Source organism: Oratosquilla oratoria, chromosome 19 (genome assembly GCF_046742065.1).
Source record: "Oratosquilla oratoria isolate Oo_2021 chromosome 19, ASM4674206v1, whole genome shotgun sequence".
NCBI lineage: Eukaryota > Metazoa > Arthropoda > Malacostraca > Stomatopoda > Squillidae > Oratosquilla > Oratosquilla oratoria.
Window position 1 is genome coordinate 58,482,591 of NC_134795.1, and position 24,186 is coordinate 58,506,776.

General features: G+C 41.8%; 1 protein-coding gene across 1 annotated transcript in view; it reads left to right on the forward strand.

Annotated features, from left to right (window-relative positions):
• The window catches only part of LOC143035932 (uncharacterized), a 52,801-nt gene extending 30,111 nt beyond the window's left edge, over positions 1-22,690 (forward strand). The window contains exons 7-14 of the mRNA XM_076203151.1: positions 1,162-1,711; positions 3,952-5,356; positions 7,304-7,437; positions 10,871-11,085; positions 11,279-11,567; positions 14,387-14,521; positions 15,474-15,600; positions 19,505-22,690. Of these exons, the coding sequence (XP_076059266.1) occupies positions 1,162-1,711; positions 3,952-5,356; positions 7,304-7,437; positions 10,871-11,085; positions 11,279-11,567; positions 14,387-14,521; positions 15,474-15,600; positions 19,505-19,683 (3,034 nt within the window). The 3' untranslated portion in view covers positions 19,684-22,690. The remainder of the gene's footprint in view (positions 1-1,161; positions 1,712-3,951; positions 5,357-7,303; positions 7,438-10,870; positions 11,086-11,278; positions 11,568-14,386; positions 14,522-15,473; positions 15,601-19,504) is intronic.
• The last annotated feature ends 1,496 nt before the right edge of the window (positions 22,691-24,186 follow it).

The window sequence follows — 24,186 nt, forward strand, 5'->3', positions numbered from 1 at the left end:
TAAATCCCGAACTTCTGGTAAATAACCTCAAGAATAAAAATTAGCTAATGTAACTTCCATGTATAAAAAAGTAACAAATCTGCCTAGTGATTATCGTCCTATTAGTTTGACATCTGTACACAAAATTATGGAAACTATTTTACATACATACATATACCAAGGCTTTTTCCCCCTTCCAAGGGAGGTAGCCAAAAAGGGAAAGGCATAAAAACACTCCCACCCATTTCATCCCTAAATACACTCCACACCCCTCCCACCCTTCCTCTCATCTGAGCACCTCCTGGATGACGGGTCATCCCTGCACCCTGCCCACCGCCCTGGGTCAGAAGCAGTGTCGCAAGACACAGTACATCCACAGCGAGGCCGCTTCATTTAATCGGCGACCCCCCCTCTCCGTCCCCCTTTGCATATAAGGCGAGGACGGGGAGAAATCCCTTTGGGCTGCGTCAAAATTTACTCACACATACTACCCAACCCCCCACTTCCCCGCCCATTCCTCCTCATGCAGTCACTTCCCCGCCCATTCCTCCTCATGCAGTCACTATTTTATGGGATAATAAAAGCTTCTCAACAAGGTTATAGAAGAAACTATTCGTCTTTGACCAACCTCCTGACTTGTTTAATGTTTTTAGCATGTATGATGAAAGCAAATACTATAATATACTTGAATTTCCAAATTGTATTTGATATGGTCTGGTATATGATATGAAATTTTGCAGATGACACAAAAATTCAGTGGATAAGGGTTAACTATGGTCTGACTTAGGTCATTTAGTTGAGTGGGAGCAGTAAATAGCAAGTAAATTTTAACATTGATAAATGTAAAGCTTTGCATATAGGCAACAAGAATATCTGTAATGATTATTCCATTGATTTGAACTTTCAACCTTACAACATGAGCGCGTGCACTTAAATTAAGTGTCTGGTTCACAACCATTCCACTGTTTACAGCCCCTTACAGTTTACAAGCAGGCCTGTAAGGGCCAATAGATCTGTTGCTGTTTGTATCTCCTTTGTATACCTTTGTATGAATATAGATTCACTATTCCTGGTTTACAGTTCCTAATATATTTAACAGCTTCCCAAAATATTGGGTAGTAATCATCTACTGATAATCATTGTTATTGTACATTTGTTATATATTCATTTTGTAAATTTTAGGTCATGTGCTGACAGCAGATGTCAACTTCCTAATCCTATCAAGCTCAGCAAGAAAGCCAGTAGCATGCCCTCATCACCTACCCCCAGCAAAGACCTTCAAACCACCTCTTCCATTCCTGCACCTCACAACTCAAATCAGGCTGTACCAGTAGACAGAACCAAGCCCTTCTCTCAATCTACTTCTTCTCGTTCCAAACTGTCAAGTGATTGTAAATCAGATAGTTCTCTGAATCAAACTTCTAACCAAGATAAAGAGAATAGCAGTTCAGGAAGAGGCAAAGTAGAAGCAGAGGAGAGAAGTGTTGGAAGAGGTAGAAAGGAAAGGGAAAACGTGAATAAAAAAGGAGACACGGATGACAATCGAAGTGAGAAAGAGGGTGCTCCGTTAACCGAGTCCAGTGAAAGGGTTCCTGCCACCTTTGAGTTCGAAGGAAGCCTTGAAACTGCTCTAATTATTCCTAGTGCATTAGGTGTACCAAGCAAGAAGAAGAAAACAGGAAGAGATGACAAGAATGTAGAAGTGGATGGGTCTTCAGGTGGCCAACCTCAGGTAAGTTTTAATAAAGAAGACTGTTCCTAGCCAGCTTGCAGAGCAAGTAATGGCTGAAATTACCCTCCTCCCTACCCCCCTTGTTATCATCATCAAATCATCTGTTACCCATAGGATGAGGTGGCTAGACATGGGAAAAGAAGATACACACCCCTTTCAATTTCTTCCACCCTATACGGATTGTACCACATCACTTTCTCAGCAGTACTACCAACTCATCCTTGGTGCAACACTTGTGTAGCAGATTATCACCTTTATCTTTTCATGCATATTTTTTGCTTGTTCAACATCCAGACCAAGAGCTTTTGGTTTTGCTCACCTTATCTAACCACCTTTCCCTTGAGCATCCTCTTACTCTCATCCTTGGCACTAGCAGTTCATATAACTTCTGAGGATATCTTCCATCTATTCTCGCAACTGGGCTTCTCTGCCGAAGGTTGACCTGTTCTACCCTTTCTCCTATTCTCCTAACTATTTGTACTATCCTTTCACTCATCCTGTTGTTTGTTACTTTATCATATTATATAATCTCACTTTTATTACCTCCACATGATTTCTCTTGCATTCATCACCCACGTTTTGCTCCCATGTGTAAGAGTTGACACAGTATTACTTTGTATATTTCTTTCATTGCTGCCGTTTATATCCTTATATTTCTCCATACTCCCCTCAGGGCAACCGGTACCTTCTTTCCCTCCATGATATGGCTTGTATCCTTCTCTATTCTTCAGCTTTTCATACATACATACATACATATACCACGGCTTTTTCCCCCTTACAAGGGGGGTAGCCAAAAAGAAAAAGGCATAAAATCATTCCCACCCATTCCATCCCTGAAAACACTCCACACCCCTCCACCCTCCCTCTTATCTTAGCACCTCCTGAATGACGGGCCATCCCTGCACCTTGTCCACTGCCCTGGGTCAGAAGCAGTGTCGCAATACACAGCACATCCACAGCTTTTCATGAAAATTAGAAAATTATAGATAAGAGGCAGAGAATGGTGGATGGGAAGGGGGCAGCCAGGTGGGGTAGTGCTAAAGGAGGACATATATAAAGAATAGATGGGAAAGGATCAATGAAGAGTGATGAAAGCGGAAGTGGATGGAGTGAGCTACAGAGGAAGACAAAGAAGGTAGATTGGGTGAAGGGGACTTTGGATACATGTGGAATGTTTGTCAAGCAAAGAAAAAATTGCAGAAGATAAGAATGGATGCTCTTCTCTTCCCTGTGCCTACTTCTGCTTTCCACACTGTTTTTGCTAGTCTTTGTTCTCTCATTCTTTCCATATGTCTTAAACTGTCCAGCATTCTTTAATCAACTGTATATGCAAGCTCTCTATCCATCCCTGCACTCCCCTTTCTGAATCCATCAATTCTTGTAACCTTCGCAATACTTCATAAACCGTTCATCTCAAACATGTTTAGATTTTTCTCTCCTGGCTCCTTCAAATTCCAAGCCTCTGCTCCAGATAGCACTATGGACACAGTCACTCCCTTTATGCAAGCTCTCTTTTCATCCCTGCCCTCCCCTTTCTCAATCCATCAATTCTTGTAACCCTCGCAATACTTCATAAACTGTTCATCTCAAACATGTTTAGATTTTTCTCTTCTGGCTCCTTCAAATTCCAAGCCTCTGCTTTATATAGCACTATGGACTCCCTTTGCACCGTACTTTCTTTGTGGTTATACCCAGATTCATTCTTCTCATGGTACCTGTCATCCCCCCACCCCCCAGTATGCGTAGATTTTATTTAGGCAGCCTATAGGCCATTTTTATTCATTTTGATAAATCACCAAGTTTTTATTTTATGTATTTAAAATTTCTCTGCTGTGGATGTGCTGTGTCTTGCCACACTGCTTCTGACCCAGGGCAGTGGACAGGATGCAGGGATGACCCGTCATCCAGGAGGTGCCAAGATAAGAGGGAGGGAGGAGGGTGGAGGGGAGTGGAATATGTAGGGAATGGAATGGGTGGGAGTGGTTTCTATGCCTTTTTCTTTTTGGCTACCCCTTGTGTAAGGGGGAAAAAGCCTTTGGTATATGTATGTATGTATGGAGGTGCCCAGATAAGAGGGAGGGAGGAGGGTGGAGGGGAGTGGAATATATAGGAAATGGAATGGGTGGGAGTGTTTTCTATGCCTTTCTCTTTTTTGGCTACCCCCCCCCGGTGTAAGGGGGAAAAAGCCTTTGGTATATGTATGTATGTATTTAAAATTAATTCTTATTTATGTTTTACAGGCAAGCTTGGAAATTCCTCTGTTAGGAATGAAGCTCAATAAAAGACTTCAACACCATGATTCAAAAGAGAGTCATGATGGAAGTGTGAACAGTCAGCAGTCCATAAATTCCGAGGTGACAGACCAAAGCAGTCAGAACTCAACAAGTCTGCTTTCCAATGCTGGAAGACAAACAAGATCTGGTCGTTCAACACAGAGGGGAAGACCTACCTTAGAACTAGTTGAATCCAAGGCCCAGGAGAAAGAAGTGAAAATTCAAAATATTTCTCAAAAGAACAGAAAGAATATTGTAAATAGTGTTCTTGCTAGTGACACAAAAGACCTCTGTGATATAGAAAAAGAGAATATATTGAAGATGAACAGTGATAGTAGTAGTAACAGTAATTCTAGTAATGTTTCAGTTCCCAAAGCTAGAAGAAAACCGTTGCAGGTAGGAATTAATGCATCAGAAAACATCATCAGTCAGCATTCTGAAGATGTCACAAATCTAAAAAAAACTGATGAAGGGTTTCCTGATAGATCTGGTGGACTTGTGGGAGAATCTTTGCCTGTAAATAGCAAACCATTGTTTAGTAGTGTTAGTGCAGGGACAGATACGAGCAGTGGAGAAAGTAACAAAACAAGAAATAACGTAGTTTTGAGTAGACCAAGTGGAAAGGGGGAAGGGTCAGTGGGAACAGTAGAAAATGTTAGTTCAAGGTCAAAGGAAAATGAAGACAGTCCTCTGCGCTCAGTAGAACCTGGAACAAGAAGACCATTTAAGAGAATTCGTCAGCCAGCAAGTGGTGATTCAAATTCTAGTGATTCAGAAATAGAGGACATGTTCATGCCAAGAAAGAGGAGGTCTAACCACATTTCAAGTGGAGAAAGTCATGGACCTTCTTCCCATATCTCTAGAGCATCCAGCACTCAGGGGGAGAAGAATCAGTTTGATGTAGATTCTGAGGAGCTACGTGATATGGAACGCTTTAACAAGAATATCTGGGACTATTTTGGACAGGATCCAGAAGAATTGAAGCATAATTGTAATGCAGCGGACTCTGCAGAAAAGCAAGAATGTAGTGAACCAGAAATGGATGTTCCTTTAGTAGAGACGGAGGCTGAACACCTTCCCAGCACTGCAGAAGTCATAGATAGTCTAAGCAAAGACGTAGATATGATAGAAAAGGAGCAGGGGAGAAACGAGGATGAAAAAGATGTGGTTTTATCATCTCAAGGAAGGACAACAAAGAGTGGGAGCTTAGGTCCGTCCTTTTCTGCTTCAACACGTAGACTTTTTAACAAAGTCAATACATCACTGAAGCGGGCAGAAGCTTTATTCACACCAGAAGAGGAAGAGGAGCTTAAAAAAGAAGGACTTGAACAGATAAAGGAAGATGAAATCAGAAAGGCTTGTACTTCATCAGGTGAGTTTGTAACATAATATACTGTAAGAAGACCAATGACAGGTACCTGCACCAGGTGATTGTACAAGATGGACAGCAAAGCTGCCCATTTTCAAAACCCATCAACCTGCCTCACCTCCATCAGGAGATAGAGCCCTTAGGGGCACAAGATATCTCTTTATCAACTTAAACTATACAGTACTATCTCTCATTAACGGACTAAAAGGGGGGTAACAGTGTCCGTTGATGTGAATATATAATCCGTTGATTTGGAGTGGTTTTTGGGTGGCATAGTGATTGCACGCACTAAACAACAGCACCAAAACACCGCAAACACAGCTAATTAACGTCCGTTAATGAGAGGTAGTACTGTATTTCTTACACTCCCTCACACACAGAGAACTGAAAACTATCAACATCTCTCATCTTCCTACCTCTTTGAGTCAGTGACATAGAAACAGTCCCTCATTGATACAACAGTCCAATGTTTCCTCTCAGAGATCTGTGAGGGCCATTGCTCCTTGGTGTATTGTTGTATAGTCTCTTGAGAGATCTATGAGAGGTTACAAGGACCATTGCTTGTTGGGGAATTGTTGTATAGTCTCTTGGTTCCTGATGGATGGTTCTGAGATACTCCGAGAAGTATGTCAACCATTTCTCATCATTGTTGTGTATTTGAGTTTCCATAGCCTTCTTTTTACACCGTTTCTGGAGACTGTTAAGAGCATTGTTATATATATTGCCACAATTACTGTTTTCTCAGCTGGCACTCTTGTTGAAGGCTTATAGTACTTGTTGGGTGAGATTGATGAATAGTGTGCTGGAAGCATGGCCTTTGGATATATATTGATTTGGCTAGTTAGGTGTGTGTGTTTTGATTCTTTCAGGGATCAATCTTTCCATCAGTTTAGGTATGGTACAGAGGAGGGAGATATGTAGGGTGCTGGGTTCTTTAGTGATATGTGTGGTCTCTGGATAAGGAATATGTATACTGGTTTCCAGATTGTTGGGATGCCATTGTACTACCAGGAATGAAATGTCTGTCTGGGCTTTTATTACTACAGGGCCTAGATTTTTGAGGTGGTGCTTTGGTGTCTGGGCATTCTGCGAGTGCTGAAAATTTTGGTTGTTTTAAGGAATGATTAGACAACATAATGGATGGAGATAACAGGTGGTAATGGACATGGAACTGCTTAGTGTAGGCCTTATAGTCCCTTGCAGTCTCCTTCATTTTTATGTTCTTATGTTCATAGTGCCTTTACTTTGCCTTTACCTTCTTTAGGAATGGCCCCTTTTGGGGCTACAGGTAGCAGGATTCCTAGTCCTATCCCTGTCCCGTTTTTTTGTCTCCTCGTACGACTCAAGTGGGAAGACTTGGTGGCAGCATTCTTTTCCCCCACCACATGGCTAGGTGAAAAAAGTACACCACCATTTCTAGAAAGGTTATTGAAGACAGTCTTAGCCTCTTTGCCATGGTGACATACATTCACTTAAAAGGAATAATTTTGCCGTAACCAGAATATAGTCTGAAGCTAAGGACCATGCCAAGGAGGTTAAGATATTTTAGAGACAATTAACTATTTTTACTTTCAGCTCTAGTGTTAAATACTTCTGTTGGATGAGTAATGTCATATATGTATTGCGCAGTGGGTTAGGGTGTCATTACTTGCGGCGAAGGTCAAGGTGAGGGCGGTTTGAATCCTGCCACCAGCGAAGTTGAACCAACAGCATGGTTCATTAAATTCCATGCTACAAAGCCCTCTGTGAGGGGCACCGTCCTAGCCTCTCGATGGAGGGGGAATGTGTGACGTTAAATCATATCATCATCATCATATTTACTGGATAGTAGACTAATTGGTTTTCCTTTTCATTGCTGTTAGTCTCTCAGAACAGCTCTTCCCTCTCCTACACATGCATAACCACCTGTTATTCAGATTGTTTAATGTAGATTTCTAAATATTTTTGTAGATTCGTCAAGTGTGAAAGATACCCTGGGAGCAAAAGGAGAAAAAGAAGAAAATACAGAAGATAATGTAAGCCACAGCAGTGCATATTCAAGCCAGAGTGAAACTCTTACCACCCAGAAACATATGGAAATGCAGGTAGGTTGTGTAGAAGTTTATATATATAAAGGTCTGATGAGGTCTGATGAGGTCTAATCGTGTAAAGATATTTTCAGGCCAGGGTTCATTTTATGTTCGTAGTCAAGTGAGGGATGTTTTCTAAATGTATACACAACGGAAAGATTTCATGATTTTTTTTTTTCATGTTTTCTCCAATCATTCAATCAGTCTTTTGACCCTGGTCTCTCTTGTAGGGTACCTATGGCCTCCAAGAATCCAGTATCTAGGTTGTTTTCCCCATTTAGAATATAATCAGTTTTTGATTTATGAACAGGCTCAATTTTCCAATAAGATGGTTAATAAGTTAGGGTTATAGATAGATATATAAAAAGCCTTTTCCCTTGTATAAGGTGGGGGAGGGGCATATCAAAGCATACATCGACAATACACCTGTTTCATATCCATCCAAAATTGCATTCATTGTCCCTCCTATCTTAGCATCCATGGGTCAGAGACAATATAGCAAGGCACATTGCTTCTGCAGAACTGGAGCTGATTTATCCAGACCACTTCATTACATCTTTGTGGTAAGACAGATATGTGAGAAAGCTATAGGAAAGGGGAAGGATGTTTTTTGGGCTTTTATGGATCTGGAAAAGGCTTATGATAGGGTAGACAGAAAGGCACTGTGGGAGGTTATGCAGATTTATGGGATAGGAGGAAAGCTTTTGGGAGCTGTCAAGAGTTTTTATGAGAGTAGTAGAGCATGTGTTAGGATTAGAAATGGAGAGAGTGAGTGGTTTGAAGTAAAGGTGGGACTTCGTCAAGGATGCGTTATGTCGCCCTGGCTGTTCAACTTATACATGGATGGGGTGGTGCGAGAGGTGAATGCTAGGGTAGTGAGTCAGGGATTGGAGATGGTTAAAGAAAATGGAGAAAAGTGGGAGGTGAGCCAGCTGTTGTTTGTGGACGACACTGCGCTTGTGGCAGGGTCAGAGGAGGGATTGAGGAAGCTGGTGGCAGAGTTTGGGAGAGTATGTGATAGAAGAAAGCTAAAGATAAATGTGGGTAAAAGTAAGGTGATGAGATGTACAAGGGGTGAAAGTGGCAGTAGACTGGAAGTGAACATTAAGGGAGAGCGACTGGAGGAAGTGGATAGTTTTAGATACTTGGGTGCAAGTGTAGCAGGAAAAGGTGGAGTGAAGGTGGAGGTAGAATGTAGATTGAGAGAAGCGAGTAAATGCCTTGGTGGTTTAAAGAGTGTAATGAGGAATAGACATTTGGGAATGGATGCGAAGAGGAGACTGTATGAAGGAGTGATTGTGCCAACAGCACTGTATGGGGCAGAAACGTGGAACATAAGAGAAGAAGAGAGAAGGAGTTTGAATGTGTTTGAGATGAGGTGTCTGAGAAGTATGGTGGGGGTTACTAGGCTGGATAGAGTGAGAAATGAGGTGAGGAGAACAGGGGTGAAAAAGGATTTGGGAGATAGGGTTGATGAAAGAATATTAGGATGGTTTGGACACATGGAAAGAATGAGTGAAGAAAGACTAGTAAAAGAGGTATGGAAGGCAGATGTGGAGGGAGTGAACATGAGGGGACGTCCTAGGATGAGGTGGATGGATGGGGTGAAGGGGGCTTTGGGGAAGAGGGGAATGTCTGTTGAGGAAGGAAGGGAGAGGATTGAAGACAGAGGTGAGTGGAGAATGGTTGTATATGGATGATGTTGTGACTGCATGAGGAGGAATGGGCGGGGGGGTGGGGGGTGGGGTAGTATGTGTGAGTAAATTTTGACGCAGCCCGAAGGGATTTCTCCCCGTCCTCGCCTTATATGCAAAGGGGGACGGAGAGGGGGGGTCGCCGATTAAATGAAGCGGCCTTGCTGTGGATGTGCTGTGTCTTGCGGCACTGCTTCTGACCCAGGGCGGTGGGCAGGGTGCAGGGATGACCTGTCATCCAGGAGGTGCTCAGATAAGAGGAAGGGTGGGAGGGGTGTGGAGTGTATTTAGGGATGAAATGGGTGGGAGTGTTTTTATGCCTTCCCCTTTTTGGCTACCTCCCTTGTAAGGGGGAAAAAGCCTTGGTATATGTATGTATGTATGTACTTCATTACATGATGACATGACCCCACCCCACCCCCCTTCATCCACATGAAAATTGTATTGGGCAGACACGAATATCCCATCAGGTTGCATCATTTCCTTATCCAATTACAACCCCTCTTCAGTCATTTCTGTCTTTTGCACTCTTGCTTGACTTTTTTTTTTGGGGGGGGGGGGCATTCAGTGCCCACACAGCCCCCATCGATCCACCTCATTCTTGGTCTTCCCTTCAAATTCCCCCATCCATTTCTACTTTATTCACTTTGTGAGTCTTTGTGTGTTCTTTCCATATGCCCAAACCATTCCAGTATTCTTTGATCAACCTTAATTACCAGCTCTCCATCCCTGATGCCTCACTTTCACATTACTCACTGTATCCATCCTCATAAGCCCCAACACAATTCTTAAACATTTCATCTCAAACATAATTAAACTCTGACTCCTTCAGATTCTAAGTCTCTGCACCATACAGTGGCACGAACATAATCACACCAATATATAGTCATGTCTTTGCATTTCTTTTCATGACACTCATCATCTGAGACACTTGTTTCCCTTGCTTCTCTTCTACATGTCACTCTTTCAAAAACATAATTGTTTGTTTACTCCAACCTCTCATCCTTTAAACTCAATACTAACCTACCACCATCATCACCCCTTGTACATCTTGCCCACATTTACTCTTCAGCTTCTTCTCACATACCCTCCTAAACCCTGCCACTGACTGTTTCAGTCTGTCCTCTCACCCAGCTACAATTGTAGTGCCATCTGCAAACAACAACCAGCTTACCTCCCACTTCTATATGGAGCTGCCTAGTGTAGGCCTTATGGTCTCTTGCAGTCTCCTTTATTCTTATGGTCTTATGTTCTATGCACTCTCACTCACCAACTTCAAACCCCTGCCTATCACAACCCCATCCATATACATGTTGATTAACCATGATGACATTAAACAACCTTGCCACAGCTTCACCTTCACCTCAGACCACTCCCTCTCTTCATCCCCAACTCTTACACAAGCTGTCCCACTCACATAAAAGCTTCTGATTGCCCTCAGCAGCTTTCCATCTGTCCCATGCATGTGCAAAATGTTACTTAATACCTATGTCAACCTTGTCATATGCCTTTTGTAAATCCATGAAATCCAAAAATAGACATTGTATCTTTTGCCAGAAACTTCACATATCTGTCTTATTACAAAAATTGCACATATACCAAGGCTTTTTCCCCCTTTCAAGGGAGGTAGCCAAAAAGAACAAGGTATAAAATCATTCCCACCCATTCCATCCCTAAATACACTCCACTCCCTTCCACCCTCCCTCTTACTTAGCACCTCCTGGTATCTTATGTAAAACCCCAAACATTTACAGGATGAGGTACAAGTTCTTCAAGCCCGAGTGCAAGAGTTAGAGGCAAAGATGAAAGAAGGTGGCAACACTAAGGAGGAGGATACAGAAGAATTGCCACCAACTTGTCCAATGGCTGACAGTGATAATGATTCAGATGAGCTCTTCTGCAGTCTGCCACAGTCTCCCCCGAATATCAATAGTATTGGGATACCAAAGTTACCAAAGAAAAAAGCTGTGTAATGTATCAGATAGAATTTTTTACCTTGGATTTTCATTGTATCATTGCAAACTTGTATTTATATTTGCACTATTTTGACATGAGTAATAACATTTCATGCTCATACTTAGTGATCATACCATGTTTTATCAAAATTATATTTATTGCCTTAACAACACCATTATTACTTATACTAATGCTCTTGTTTACAGTCATGAAACTCCTCCAGTAAAACCAAGAGGGCCATTAAAAATTGTGTGCACGGGCCTAGTGGCAATTGAGCTGTGCAAAGTACGAGAAATGATTGGGAAAGTGGCACCAGATGGAACAGAATTCTGTCGATCGTGGGTGGCAGGTGTGACTCATGTGGTGGTGAAGACAAGTGAGGAAAATATGGCTGAAAGGACTTTAAAGTACCTGATGGGAGTTTCTTGTGGTTGCTGGGTGATTACATATGAATGGATCATACAATCTCTACAAGCTAGAAAATTTTTGCCAGAGGTATGGTATATTTATTATTATAATGTGTTAGAATTAGAGATGGAGAGAGCAAGTGGTTTGAGGTAAAGGTGGGACTTCGCCAGGGATGTGTTATGTCACCATGGCTGTTCAATTTATACATGAATGGGGTGGTGTGAGAGGTAAATGCAAGGGTAATGGGCCGGGGATTGGAGATGGTTAAAGAAAAAGGAGAAAAGTGGGAGATAAGCCAGTTTTTTGGTGATGACACTGGTCTTGTAGCAGGATCAGAGGAGGGATTAAGGAAGTTAGTGACAGAGTTTGGGAAGGTGTGGAAAAGAAGGAAGTTGAAGATAAATGTGGGTAAAAGTAAGGTGATGAGATGTACAAGGGGTGAGGATGGCAGCAAATTGGAAGTGAATATTAAGGAAGAGAGATTGGAGGAAGTGGATAGCTTTAGATACTTGGGGCAAATGTGGCAGGAAAGGGAAGAGTGGAGGTGGAGGTAGAATGTAGGTTGAGAGAAGCAAGTTTAATGAGAAATAGACATTTGGGAATGGATGCAAGAAGGAGATTGTATGAAGGGGTGGTTGTGTCTACAGCACTGTAAGGGCCAGAAACATGGAACATAAGAAGAGTTTAACTGTGTTTGAGATAAAATGCATGAGAAGTATGGTATGGGTTACTAGGCTGGATAAAGTGAGAAATGAGAAGGAGAGCAGGGGTGGAAGAAGAGTTGGTAGATAGATATGATGAAAGAGTATTGGGATGGTTTGAACACATGGAAAGAATGAGTTAAGAAAGATTAGTAAAAGAAGTGTGGAAGGCAGAGGTGGGTGGAGCGAATATGAGGGGCTGACCAAGGATAAGAAGGATGGGTGGGGTAAAAAGGGCATTGAGAAAGAGGGGGATGTCTGTTGAGGAAGGAAAGGAGAAGATACAGGTGAATGGAGAACAGCTATGTATGGATGATATTGTGATGTATGGAAGGGAGTGGATGGGGAATAGGGGAGGTTAAGGAGTATGTATGAGTGATATTATGATGCAGCCAGAAGGGATTTTTCCCCATCTTCTCTCTTTCTGCATGATGTGTTGCGTCTTGCTGTATTACTTCCAATCCAGGCAGTGGGCAAGATGCAGAGATGACTCATTCAGGAGGAGCCAAGAAAAGAGGGAGGGAGGAAGGGGTGGTCAATGGGAGTGGAGTATGTGGGGATGAAATGGGTGGGAGTGGATTTATTCCTTTGGATACTTCTCTTTTAAGAGGGAAAAAGCCCTTGGTATGTATGTATGTATATATATATATATATATATATATATACATACATACATACATTCATACATATACCAAGGCTTTTTCCCCCTTACAAGGGAGGTAGCCAAAAAGGGAAAGGCATAAAAACACTCCCACCCATTTCATCCCTACATACACTCCACACACCTCCCACCCTCCCTCTCATCTGAGCACCTCCTGGATGACGGGTCATCCCTGCACCCTGCCCACCGCCCTGGGTCAGAAGCAGTGTCGCAAGACACAGCACATCCACAGCAAGGCCGCTTCATTTAATCGGCGACCCCCCCTCTCCGTCCCCCCTAGCATTTACAATATATATACATATATATATATATATATATATACACATACATATATGTATTATTATTGTTGTTGTTTTATATATGCAGTACATCAGTAGGAGATGTTTATGTGTGATATTTTGACACAGTCCGAAGGATGGATAGGGCAGTCACTGATTAAGTGAAGCAACCTTGCTGGGGATGTACTGTGTCTTGCTACATTGCTTCTGACCCAGGGCAGTGGGCAGAATACAGGGATGACCCATCATCCATGAGGAGCTAAGATGAGAGGGAGGGTATGGTGGAGGGGAGTGGGTATGTGCCTTTGATTTGGCTATCTCCCTTATAAGGGCAGAAAAGCTCTTGGTATATAGATGTAGAATAGACGTCAGTGACAGTTTGTGGTGAGATGAAGTTAGAGGAGATATCTGACACGTGCTGCAACGACTTGTGGAAAAGTAGAATGGAGGGACTGGGAACTTCACTTGGCAGTATGATGATAGAAATTGTACATACATACATATACCAAAGGCTTTTTCCCCCTTACATGGGGGGTAGCCAAAAAGAAAAAGGCATAGAAATCACTCCCACCCATTTCATTTCCCATATATTCCACTCCCCTCCACCCTCCTCCCTCCCTCCTATCTTGGCACCTCCTGGATGATGGGTCATCCCTGCATCCTGTCCACTGCCCTGGGTCAGAAGCAGTGACACTTTTATACTATGACTGTCCCTCCGTTAAGCTGTCCCCCAACCCCTTGTTACTGTCCTGTAGCATTTCTCTGAATATTCGTTTCCTTTTTTTGCCTATCTACCCTATAGTGGGGGAAAAGAATACTGCCACCAAGTATTTCCACTTGAGTCGTTAAAGGCGACAAAAAAGGGACGGGGGATGGGATTAGGAGTCCTACTACCTATAGCCCCAAAAGGGGACATTCCTAAAAAAGAAAGTAAAGGCATAGAAATTGTAATAAAAAAAAAATGCAACAACAAAAATTTATAAAATATATTTACAGTACAGTAAAACTCCTTAGATCCAGACTTCAAATACCATGATGAAAGTATATGAAAATTTTAACACTATTCCATTCTTAGGGCAAAAGAGTTCATAGTGAAGATGCACCATCTTTATATACGTGTGATTGCTTGTCAAAAAAAAAAAAAAAAAAAAAAAAAGCCTTGGTATATGTATGTATGTATTTTCTCCAAGTGATTCCTACCCCAAATAACTTATATGTTCCTGAGTTAAGTATGTTCTCAATTCACTTCATCTTTACCATCAACAGGAGGAGTTTGAAGTGTTAGACTGCACTGGTGCACCAGGTCCCCAGAGAAGTCGGTTATCTCTCGCACCATTATTTTCTGGCTGCGAGTTTTGTATTGTGCCCCCCTATGTTGATGTCACATCAGACCAGATCTCGGTGAGTGATATTATAGTCATGTATTTAGCTTGTCTTATGGATAGATATAACAGGGGATGAAAAAATCTATGTTCTCTGTATGGTATATATGTATTGGCAGTGAAGCAGATAATAGTTTCCATTGGGTAAGGGTAGTCTGTAATAATGTTGCCTTGAGTTTGACTTCACACACACGCACATATACCAAAGGTCCATACTTCCTTATAATTCTAAGCTACCAGAAAAGGCTGGATGACTGCATTGTGAACAGCTGCCCAGGATGTAACACTTCACCCCATACCATACAACACATAATGGAAGACTGCATTATACACAATCATGCACACAAACAACACAACATACACTCTATAAAGGATTTGTGGGAAAACCCAGTTTCGGCTGTAGCATTCCTTGGGGAGACGGGACTGCTCGGACAGACAGTCTAGGGAACGACAACAACAACAACAACAACAACAACTTCCTTATAAGGGGGTTGGCCAAGCCAAATCACACCCAGTTCATCCACCTTAAAACCCATTTGATGTACTTCCTATTGGAACAACTTATTCCCCACCACACTACCTGAGATGAAAGCATTGCAGTGAGGCACTGCTTCCACAGCAGGTCCTGAGAGCTGGAGCTGGTTTTATCCCAACTGCTTCATTATATAGCAGTCCCCTATCTAAGCCACCCAAAATATTTTACAGAGCAGATAAGAACATCCCTTCAGACTTTATCATCCTGTCAACCATTCACAATTTTTCTCCATTTACTCATTTGATCTCTCTCGTCTGCTCTAAAGACCTTGTATCCAAGGTCTCCTTATCCTCATTCATTTCATTGTCTTCTCAACTTCTATACATATGCTTCTGCTTTCTACACTGTCTTGTTTCACTTATTCTTATATTGTGCAGTGGTAACAACATTCCCAGTTAAGGAGGGGTCCTTTATTGATTTATTGATTAAATTGCAGGAAATGATAACCAATTGTGGAGGAGTGGTTGTAAAGTCCCTGCAGCAGCTCACAAAGCCAAACAAGAGGAAGAACCTAACATTAGTGGTTGTACAGTTGGATGCTGGAGTGCAACATGATGTGGAAGGTAATGTTTTGTATTACAGTTAAGAAAGATTTACATATATACATATACCAAAGGCTTTTTTCCCTTTATAAAGGAAGTAGCCAAAAAAACAAAGTCATAAAAACCGCTCACACCCATTCCATTCCTATCACACTCCACTTCCCTCCCTCTTATTTTGGCACCTCCTGGATGATGGGTCAACCCTGCATCTCACCCACTGCCCTGGGTCAGAAGCAGTGTCACAAGACACAGCACATCCACAGCAAGGCCACTTAATTAAAATTGGTGACCCCCCTCTCTGTCCCCTCATGCAGAAAAGGAGATGACAGGGAAAAATCCCTCTGGGTAGCATCAATTTATGTCTCGCACATACTCCCTCACCCCTCATGCATCACAGCATCATCCATACACAACCATTCTCCCCTATCTTCTGTCCTCTCCTGTTCTTCCTCAACAGACATTCCCCTCTTTCCCAATGCCCCATTTATCCCATCCATCCATCTTATCCTAGGTTGACCCCTCATGTTCACTTCTCTCACCTCTGCCTTCTGCACCTCATACATGCTCAAACCAAAACGCCTCTTCTTCCTGGTAAGTGGGTGACTGAGTCATGCATACATCCACCCAAGACAAAACACATTTTCCCTCTCATCTTAGCACCTTGTGGAAGAAAGGTCTGCCCTGTTCCCTACCACTCTGCTTGAGTCACAGGCAGTGCAGCAGTACATTTCTTTTTAGGTATAAAATTTCATGAGTAGTAGAGGTTTTGCAGGTGGGAAATTTAGAGTCCGTGGTTTAACCTCTTCACTCCGGGGCACATCGCACTTCTTAATGCTGCCCGACGTGCGATGTTGCGTCATAATAATCGCATTATAAAAAAAAAAAGTCAGTGCTCAATCGTTCGTTCTCTTTCACCCGTGTATTTTGATAACCATAGAAAATTTATGAAGCCAGTTTAGAGAGAATGGAAATTATGTAGGTACGACTACAATAAATATAATTAAGATGCCGATGTCGGCATCATCGAGTACCCACTTGCTCCTCATGCCGCCTACGTAGACGTCAATGATGGAAGTGGTTAAGGTGAAGATGGGCCTGCACTAGGGCTGTGTGATGTTACCACAGTTGCTCAACATGTACATGGATAGGGTGGTGAAGGAGGTAAATGCAAGGATGCTAGGCAGAGGTTCAAAGCTAATAAGTGAGAATGGAAGGTTGCAAGTTATTTGCAGATGAAACTGCCTGTAGCTGAGTTGGAGGGATACTAATGCAGTTTGTGGTGGAATTTAGGGAGTTCTGTGAAAGGAGAAAGCTGAGAGTAAATGTGGGCAAAAGTAAAATGACAAGATGTACTAATGATGAGGGTGGCAGGAAAGGGAGGAGTGGAGATGAAGGTGACTTGTAGATTGAGAGAAGCAAGTAAATGCCTTGAGGGATTAAAAAGGTCATAAGAAATAGGCATTTGTTGTCGATGCTTAGAAGGTATTTTATGAAGGGGTGATTGTGCTGACAGCACTATATGGGGAAGGGACTTGCAAATTAAGAGAGGCAGAGAGGAAAAGTTTAAATGTGTTTGAGATGAAATGTCGAGAAGTATAATAGGGGCTACAAGGTTGGATAGAATGAGAAATGAGGCGAGGAGAGTTGAGGTGGAAAAGGAGATGGGAGATAGGGTTGATGAAAGACAATTGGGATGGTTTGGACACATGTAAAGAATGAAGAAATATTAGTAAAAGGTATGGAAGGCAGAGGTGGATGGAGTGAACATGAAGGGGCGACCAAGGATGAGATGGAGGGATGGGGTGAAAGGGACATTGAGTAAGAGGGGTATGTCTTGAGTAAGGAAGTGAAAAGGCAGGCAATAGGGGTGAATGTAGAATGAATGTGTATGGATAATACTGTGATGCAAGGAAGGTAGAGGGTTGGTGGTGGGGGGATTAGAGATTGGTTATGTGTGAATGATATTTTGATGTAACCCAAAGGGATTTCTCCCCATCTCTTTTTCTGCACAAGGGGATGGAGAGGGGAGGTTGCCGATTAAGTGAAGTGGCCTAGCTGAGGATGTGCTGTGTCTTACTGCATGGTTTCTGACCCAAGGTAGTGGGCAGGAGACAGGGATGACCCCTCCTCCATGAGGACCTAAGATGAGAGGGAGGAAAGGACAGTGGATGGAAGTGGAATGGGTGGGAGTGGGTAGATGTCTTTTGACTTGGCTACCTCTCTTATAAGGGGGAAAAACCCCATGGTGTATAGATAGAAAAAATTAAAAGAGATGAGGCTGGAGGAAGTGGAGAGTTTTAAGTATTTAAGGTAACATGTTGCAGGGAATGAAGGAGGATTTGGGGTGGAAGTGAATTATAAAGTAAGGGAAGGAAGTAAATGGCAAAGGGAAATGGAAAATATCATGAGAAATAAGTTTCTGGGGGAAGAATACAAAGAAGACTATGAAAGTGATACCTCATGACACAGTATGGACCTGAGACTTAGAATTTAAAGGAGGATCGTAAACGTACTTGAGATTAAGTATTCAAGAAATATGATGGGGATTATGGGGATGGGTAGAATGAGAAATATGAAGTTGAGGCAGAGAATTTTGGTGGAAAGAGAGCAGGTAGATTGTGTAGATTAAAGAATACTGGAATGGTTTGAACATATGGAAAGAATGAGTGAAGACTAGCAAAAAGAGTGGAAGGTGGAGGTAGATGGAGGAAAGTTGAGGGCAAGACCAAGAATAAGGTGAAAGGGTCATTGGATGCAAGAGGAATGTTTGTTGAACAAGGAAGAGATAGGTGCGAATGTAGAATGATTGCGAGTCGCGAATGTAGAATGATTGCGAGTCTGTGAGGAAATGATGCTGCATGAAATGATTTCTTCTGTTCTGTTAATTCTTGAGTGGAGAAAGGGGGAGGTTTTTGCCATGTAGTGAAACAATGGGAATAGACATGCTGTAACCATCGGGCCTTACTGTGGAGGTACTGTGTTTTGGGCCTCTGACTGAGCAGTGAAAAGGGGGTAAGGATCAGAGATAATAGATGAGAGCGGCAACAAATGACATGGGGTGGGTGAAGTGAGCGTTTGCTTTGACTTGAGGGGAAGAGCCTTTTGATACATATTTATATGTGTGTAAATATAAGACTAGTAAAAGAGATATGGAAGGCAGATGTAGAGGGAGTGAACATGAGGGGGCATCCTAGGATGAGATGGGTGGATGGGATGAAGGGGGCTTTGGAGAAGAGGGGAATGTCTGGAGAGGACAGAAGACAGGGTTGAATGGAGAATGGTTGTATATGGATGATGTTGTGATGCATGAGGTGGAATGGGTGGGGGGATTGGGGTGAGGTAGTAGGTGTAAGAAAAATTTGACGCAGCCTGAAGGGATTTCTCCCCATCTTCTCCTTTTCTGCATGGGGGGACAGAGAGGGGGGGGTCGCTGATTTAATGAAGCGGCCTTGCTGTGGATGTGCTGTATCTTGTGATGCTGCCTCTGACCCAGGGCAGTGGACAAGGTGCAGGGATGACCTGTCATCCAGGAGGTGCCAAGATAAGAGGGTGTGTGGAGGGGAGTGGAGTGTATTTCGGGATGGAATGGGTGGGAATGGTTTTTATGCCTTTTTCTTTTTTGGATACCTCCCTTGTAAGGTGAAAAAAGTCTTGGTATATGTATGTATGTATGTAAATATAAGATTTCAGTGAGCTTGCTGGTTGAGCAGGGAAGGGCGTCGTTACTTGCGGTGAAGGTCGAGGGGATGGCGGTTCGAATCCTGCCACTGGCGAAGTTGAACTAAGGGCATGGTTCATTAAATTCCACTCTACCAAGTCCTCTGTGAGGGGCACTGTCACAGCCTTCTGATAGGGGGGAGTTTGTAACATTAAACCATATCATCAAATATAAGATTTAATGTAACAATTATGATTCATGTTACAGGTTGGCTGACAAAAGAGGACCTTGTAACTGTTGCACATGATTGGGTTATTGAGTGCATTGGTATGTTTGCACGCATCTGCATAGCTCCCTACATTGCAAGCAGCCCTACACAGCAACAGTTGAACTTAGCAAGGATTCCCCCTGAGCTCATGTTAGAGACTCAAGACATAATGGAATAAACAGATCATCTTGGGAAGACCTCAGTTATGTGTAATAGAGGAGGGGGAGTGAGTGATGGCAAGGGAGAGGCAGGTCCATAGAGGATAAAAAAAACATTGGAAGATTGTTGTTAATAATAGTAAGATTTGATGTTCAGATATAAACTCTGATAACTGTTGTGAAAGATATTAATAAACAGCTGAAAGAGTTAACATGTTGATTAAGGATGTGGTACAAGTAGCATAATGGGAAGTGCAGCTCAAGAAGTATTTATATTCAAATTTAATCTGATATTGAATGGGCCATGCAGGGTCCAATAACAATGTAATTGAATATAAGTTGTGTTGTACAGGGCATTCCAGAAAAACTTAGGGTATATAGTAATATCACCAATTTTGTGGAAAACTGGAAATGTGCAAAATTTGTTTGAATACTTAAATTCTGGTTTGTTGTAAGTGAATTTTGAATAATTATTTTTATTTTAAGTCTTGTTCCATTGTACTCCAGTTAAAAAGGAAATAGGGGGAATAAGGGTTGTTAAGTAAATGTTTGGGCAATTACTACAGTATTGTTCCCATTCCACGTTTAATCTTCTATGCCATTTTGTTGAAGATGCAGTATTTTTTATTCAAAATCAAGATTGTCAGAAATTATATAGAATCCTAGAAGGATAAATCTGTTTAAAGATTTTTATTTTGATATTTATTTATGAGTAGTAAAGTCATATATTGTATCAATTCGACTTTTGACTATTACATTGGTGACAGCATATGCTGATTTTTTTTTACAACTTGTCTGCCTTTAAATTGCAATTTAGTTTAAGTCGAGGCTTATATTCTTTCAGGACTTAATGTGTTTGTTCTCTTTTTGTCATTGTATATGTATGTATATATAAATCTATATATGTGTGTTTGTCTGTATGCTACTGCCATAGTGCATTCCTTGTATGGATCTCCGTTTTGTATGTTTTTATTCATGTGTTCATGTACTTGTGCATGTTTGCATGAATGTGTGGATGCTAGTGTAAATAAGATTGTTTTCATGTGTGTACATAAATGTGTGTGTATTTTCATTTGCAAGCCATGGAATGAGTTCCATGAGGCAGTGCCAGAGGGTTCCTGCTATAATTGGCAGTATGCATCTTTGGCAGGGAATCCTAAGACTAGCGCATGAAAACAGTTATGTAAATGAAAAATATGGTTGGGGCCTGTAAAGAAGAGAGGAAGAAATATACAAATAAAGCACATAGGTGAAAGAAGAGGGTGAAGTTTTCCAAGTCTTTCTTACAGTTTGTTATACTGGGTAACTGTATTTTCAGTACAGTGTGCACAGTATTCTCACATGTACAGTATGGACAGATGGATAAAATATGGTTGTTATGAGCATTTTCTTTATCCTTTTGGTTTAGAGTGGGTCTGATTTTACAATTTGGTAAAGCATGCCAAGAGGTGACTTTTCAGTATCTATCAAGGTTGGATACATAGTAAACTTTTCAATTCAAAACTATAGAAATGACTAGCAAAATTACCATACAACAAACATACTATATTGCCTAAGAATTTAGTCAACTGAATCTTAGAACTTCAATCTGTACTACATCCTATAACCTCTGCAAAGACCACATCAAACAGCATGTAGGGGTGTTAGGTTTTCTTTACCTGCTAGATCCCATTTTAAGGTCCAAAAACTCACTCAAAATCAGTTACATATACATGTATATACCTGCATGGTATTGTAGGGTTAAAAGCTGCTCAGTAGCATGCAGCTGGTACTTTTTGATCTATATGGGGTACCCCTATGGATCAGCCACATATTTTGTGTGATAGAGGAAATTTCTAATCAGAGAAACTATACTGTGACTGTCCCCCCCCACTATTAATACAGTCCTGTACCACTTCTGAATATTAATTTTCTTTTTTTGCCAAACCCTGTGATAGGGGAGAAAGAATTACTGCCACTTAGTATTCCCACTCCAGTTGTAAAAGGAGACAAAAACGGGATGAAAATAGGACTAGGTATCCTACTCTTTAGCCCGAAGGAGGACATTCCTAAAAAAAAAATCTAAGGCATGAGAGGGCCTGGTAGGAGTTTTCCAACCAGAACCCTACGGTTTGGCTCTATTAATGTGCATAGATGTGGTACAGATAAGAGTAAAAGGGAAGAGAGGTAGTACGGTTGTGAGAAAAAAGGATGTGTTGGCATTGAGTGAAACTAAGTTGAAAGGGAGGGGCGAGTTTGGGTGGATTTTAGGAGTGCAGGGAGAGAAGGGATGGCTTTACTAGTAAGAGAAGAGATAGGCAAGCATGTGGAGTGGAAGGTTTCTCAAGGTCAACGTGGATGAAAGGGAGATGCAGGTCTTTGTAGAGGAATTTTTTTTTTTTTTTCATATACAAGGCACTGGCTACGCTGTGGGTGCCTTGGCCTACGGCGCTTGCTTGCTTTGCACAGCTGTTACAGAGGCATTTTTGAGTGAGGTGTAAAGTTGGGGAAACTCATTCTTGTACTCCCTGCCCTTCGCTCACGGCCAATCAATCGTCTCCGTTGCCGTGATGTCAGTGTTCTTGTCCAATCAGTCGTCTCCGTTGCCGTGACATAACTTGGCCAATCAGTTGTCTCCATTGCAGTCACATCACCACTCTCTCAGCCAATCAGATTCCTTATACAATGGAACATTTTTGCCGGATTTCAGAAGGTGGTCAAAAAAATACCAGGAAATTTTCAAAACTGGAAAACTTTATTTTTTTATATACGTAGATATAGATTTAAACAAGTGCATAGAGGGTTTAAGGAGAGATATCAATGTAGTGATATTAGATCTCAATACTAAGGTAGGAGACGAACGAATACAGATTGACCTCTCATTAACGGACTAAAATGGGGGTAACCATGTCGGTTGATGTGAATAATCCATTGATTTGGAGTGGTTTTTGTGTGCGTGTGTATTGGCGGGGAGATCACCTCTTAAGTTCTATAAAATCATAGTATGCGTACATATTAATGCCAAAATACCTGTAATAATGTAATTAGTATGTACTAATACTAATAATACTGTACTATTGTAATTTTTATTTACCTTACGTGGGGAGAGATGAGTCTTCTTTTTGCCGTGATCATATAGTGGGACTCGAAGTAGAAACTATTCTGAGTCAGGAGCTGCTATACTCCACTACAGGTCTAGCACTGCCAGGATGTGTTGGCAGCGAGTGTGAGGTGCCTGGCTGTGGTGACAAAGAGAGCAAGGTGCCTGGCTGTGGTGACCGATTCAAAACCTTGAAAGTCTGGTTCAGGAGTGGTTTTCCGCTTGAAAAAGGAGTCCAATTTTAACAGTTTCCCTTTCTGATACTGTTCATGAATCAATAATTCTCTTAGTGCGCAAATGTTCATAATAAGCCTGAACGTCACTGTTAGCAGAGAGATCAACGTAAGTTATGAGCGTGTCAATAGCCTGGCGCACCTCCGACATCTTGGGTTTAACACCGCAAACACAGCTAATAAACGTCCACACTGATCATGATCTTGTTAACTAGTAAACAAAACAAAGTGCGCGCCATCACGCCATCAGCCACTCAGCGGACAAATGCTGAACTAACGGACGCATTCACCCTACCCGCGAAATTTAGACTGTCGGACCGGACCAGCGAATTTTGTCCATTGCATCCGATATCCAGTAATGCGGTGTCCACTAATGAGAGGTTAATCTGTAGATTGAGTAGTTGGGAAGTGTGAAGTTCTAGGAAAAAATTGTAATGGATGAAATGTCTAGAGAGTAGATGATAGCAAATATAGTGTTTAGGAAGAAAATGAAGCATAAGTGCACATGGGAGAGGGTGGTAGAGCTTTTATGGACTATATAGTGATAACCAGAAGAGTTTTGGATGTACAAGTTCTAAGGGGAGAGTGGTGTAATATCAATTTTTTTGGTGGAAGGTAAGTTGAAAGTGGAAGATGGATGGAGAAAGGTGTCAAAGCTGGCATGTAGGTGGGTTAGGTTTTGTTAACATGCTAGATCCCATTTCAAAGTCTAACAGCCCATACAATATCAATTACATGAAAAGTGGGAGGCAAGATCTGGAAGTAGGATTTGAAAGCTGGTTTCTGCATGTGACACTATTTCCTGACGTCAATCCTACTCAGGGTGGTCTCCACAAGAGAACCTGTTAGTTCCGCTGCTACTAACACTTTCAGTAAGTCCACAGTCACAATTTTCTTCACTTTTAGTACATTATTCATCTGTAGGCCCCATGCCTCTTCCTTAATGTAAGCTTTAGTAAAGTTCCATTAATCAGTTCGAAGGTGAATTAAAACATCTCTTTTCTTCCAAATAAATTACACTTCTACAACTTAGTCGAGTAAATACACCATAGGACTCCCACCTGGGATCCTTGTACACCCACCAAACCAAGTCTACTTCAACATCACTAATTCATCCAACAACTTTGAATGTTACAATTAAGTGCCATCCTTTAAGGGCGTGACTTTACCTCCGTGCACCAATAATTTCTCTCCACCCTTTTCTCTAATCA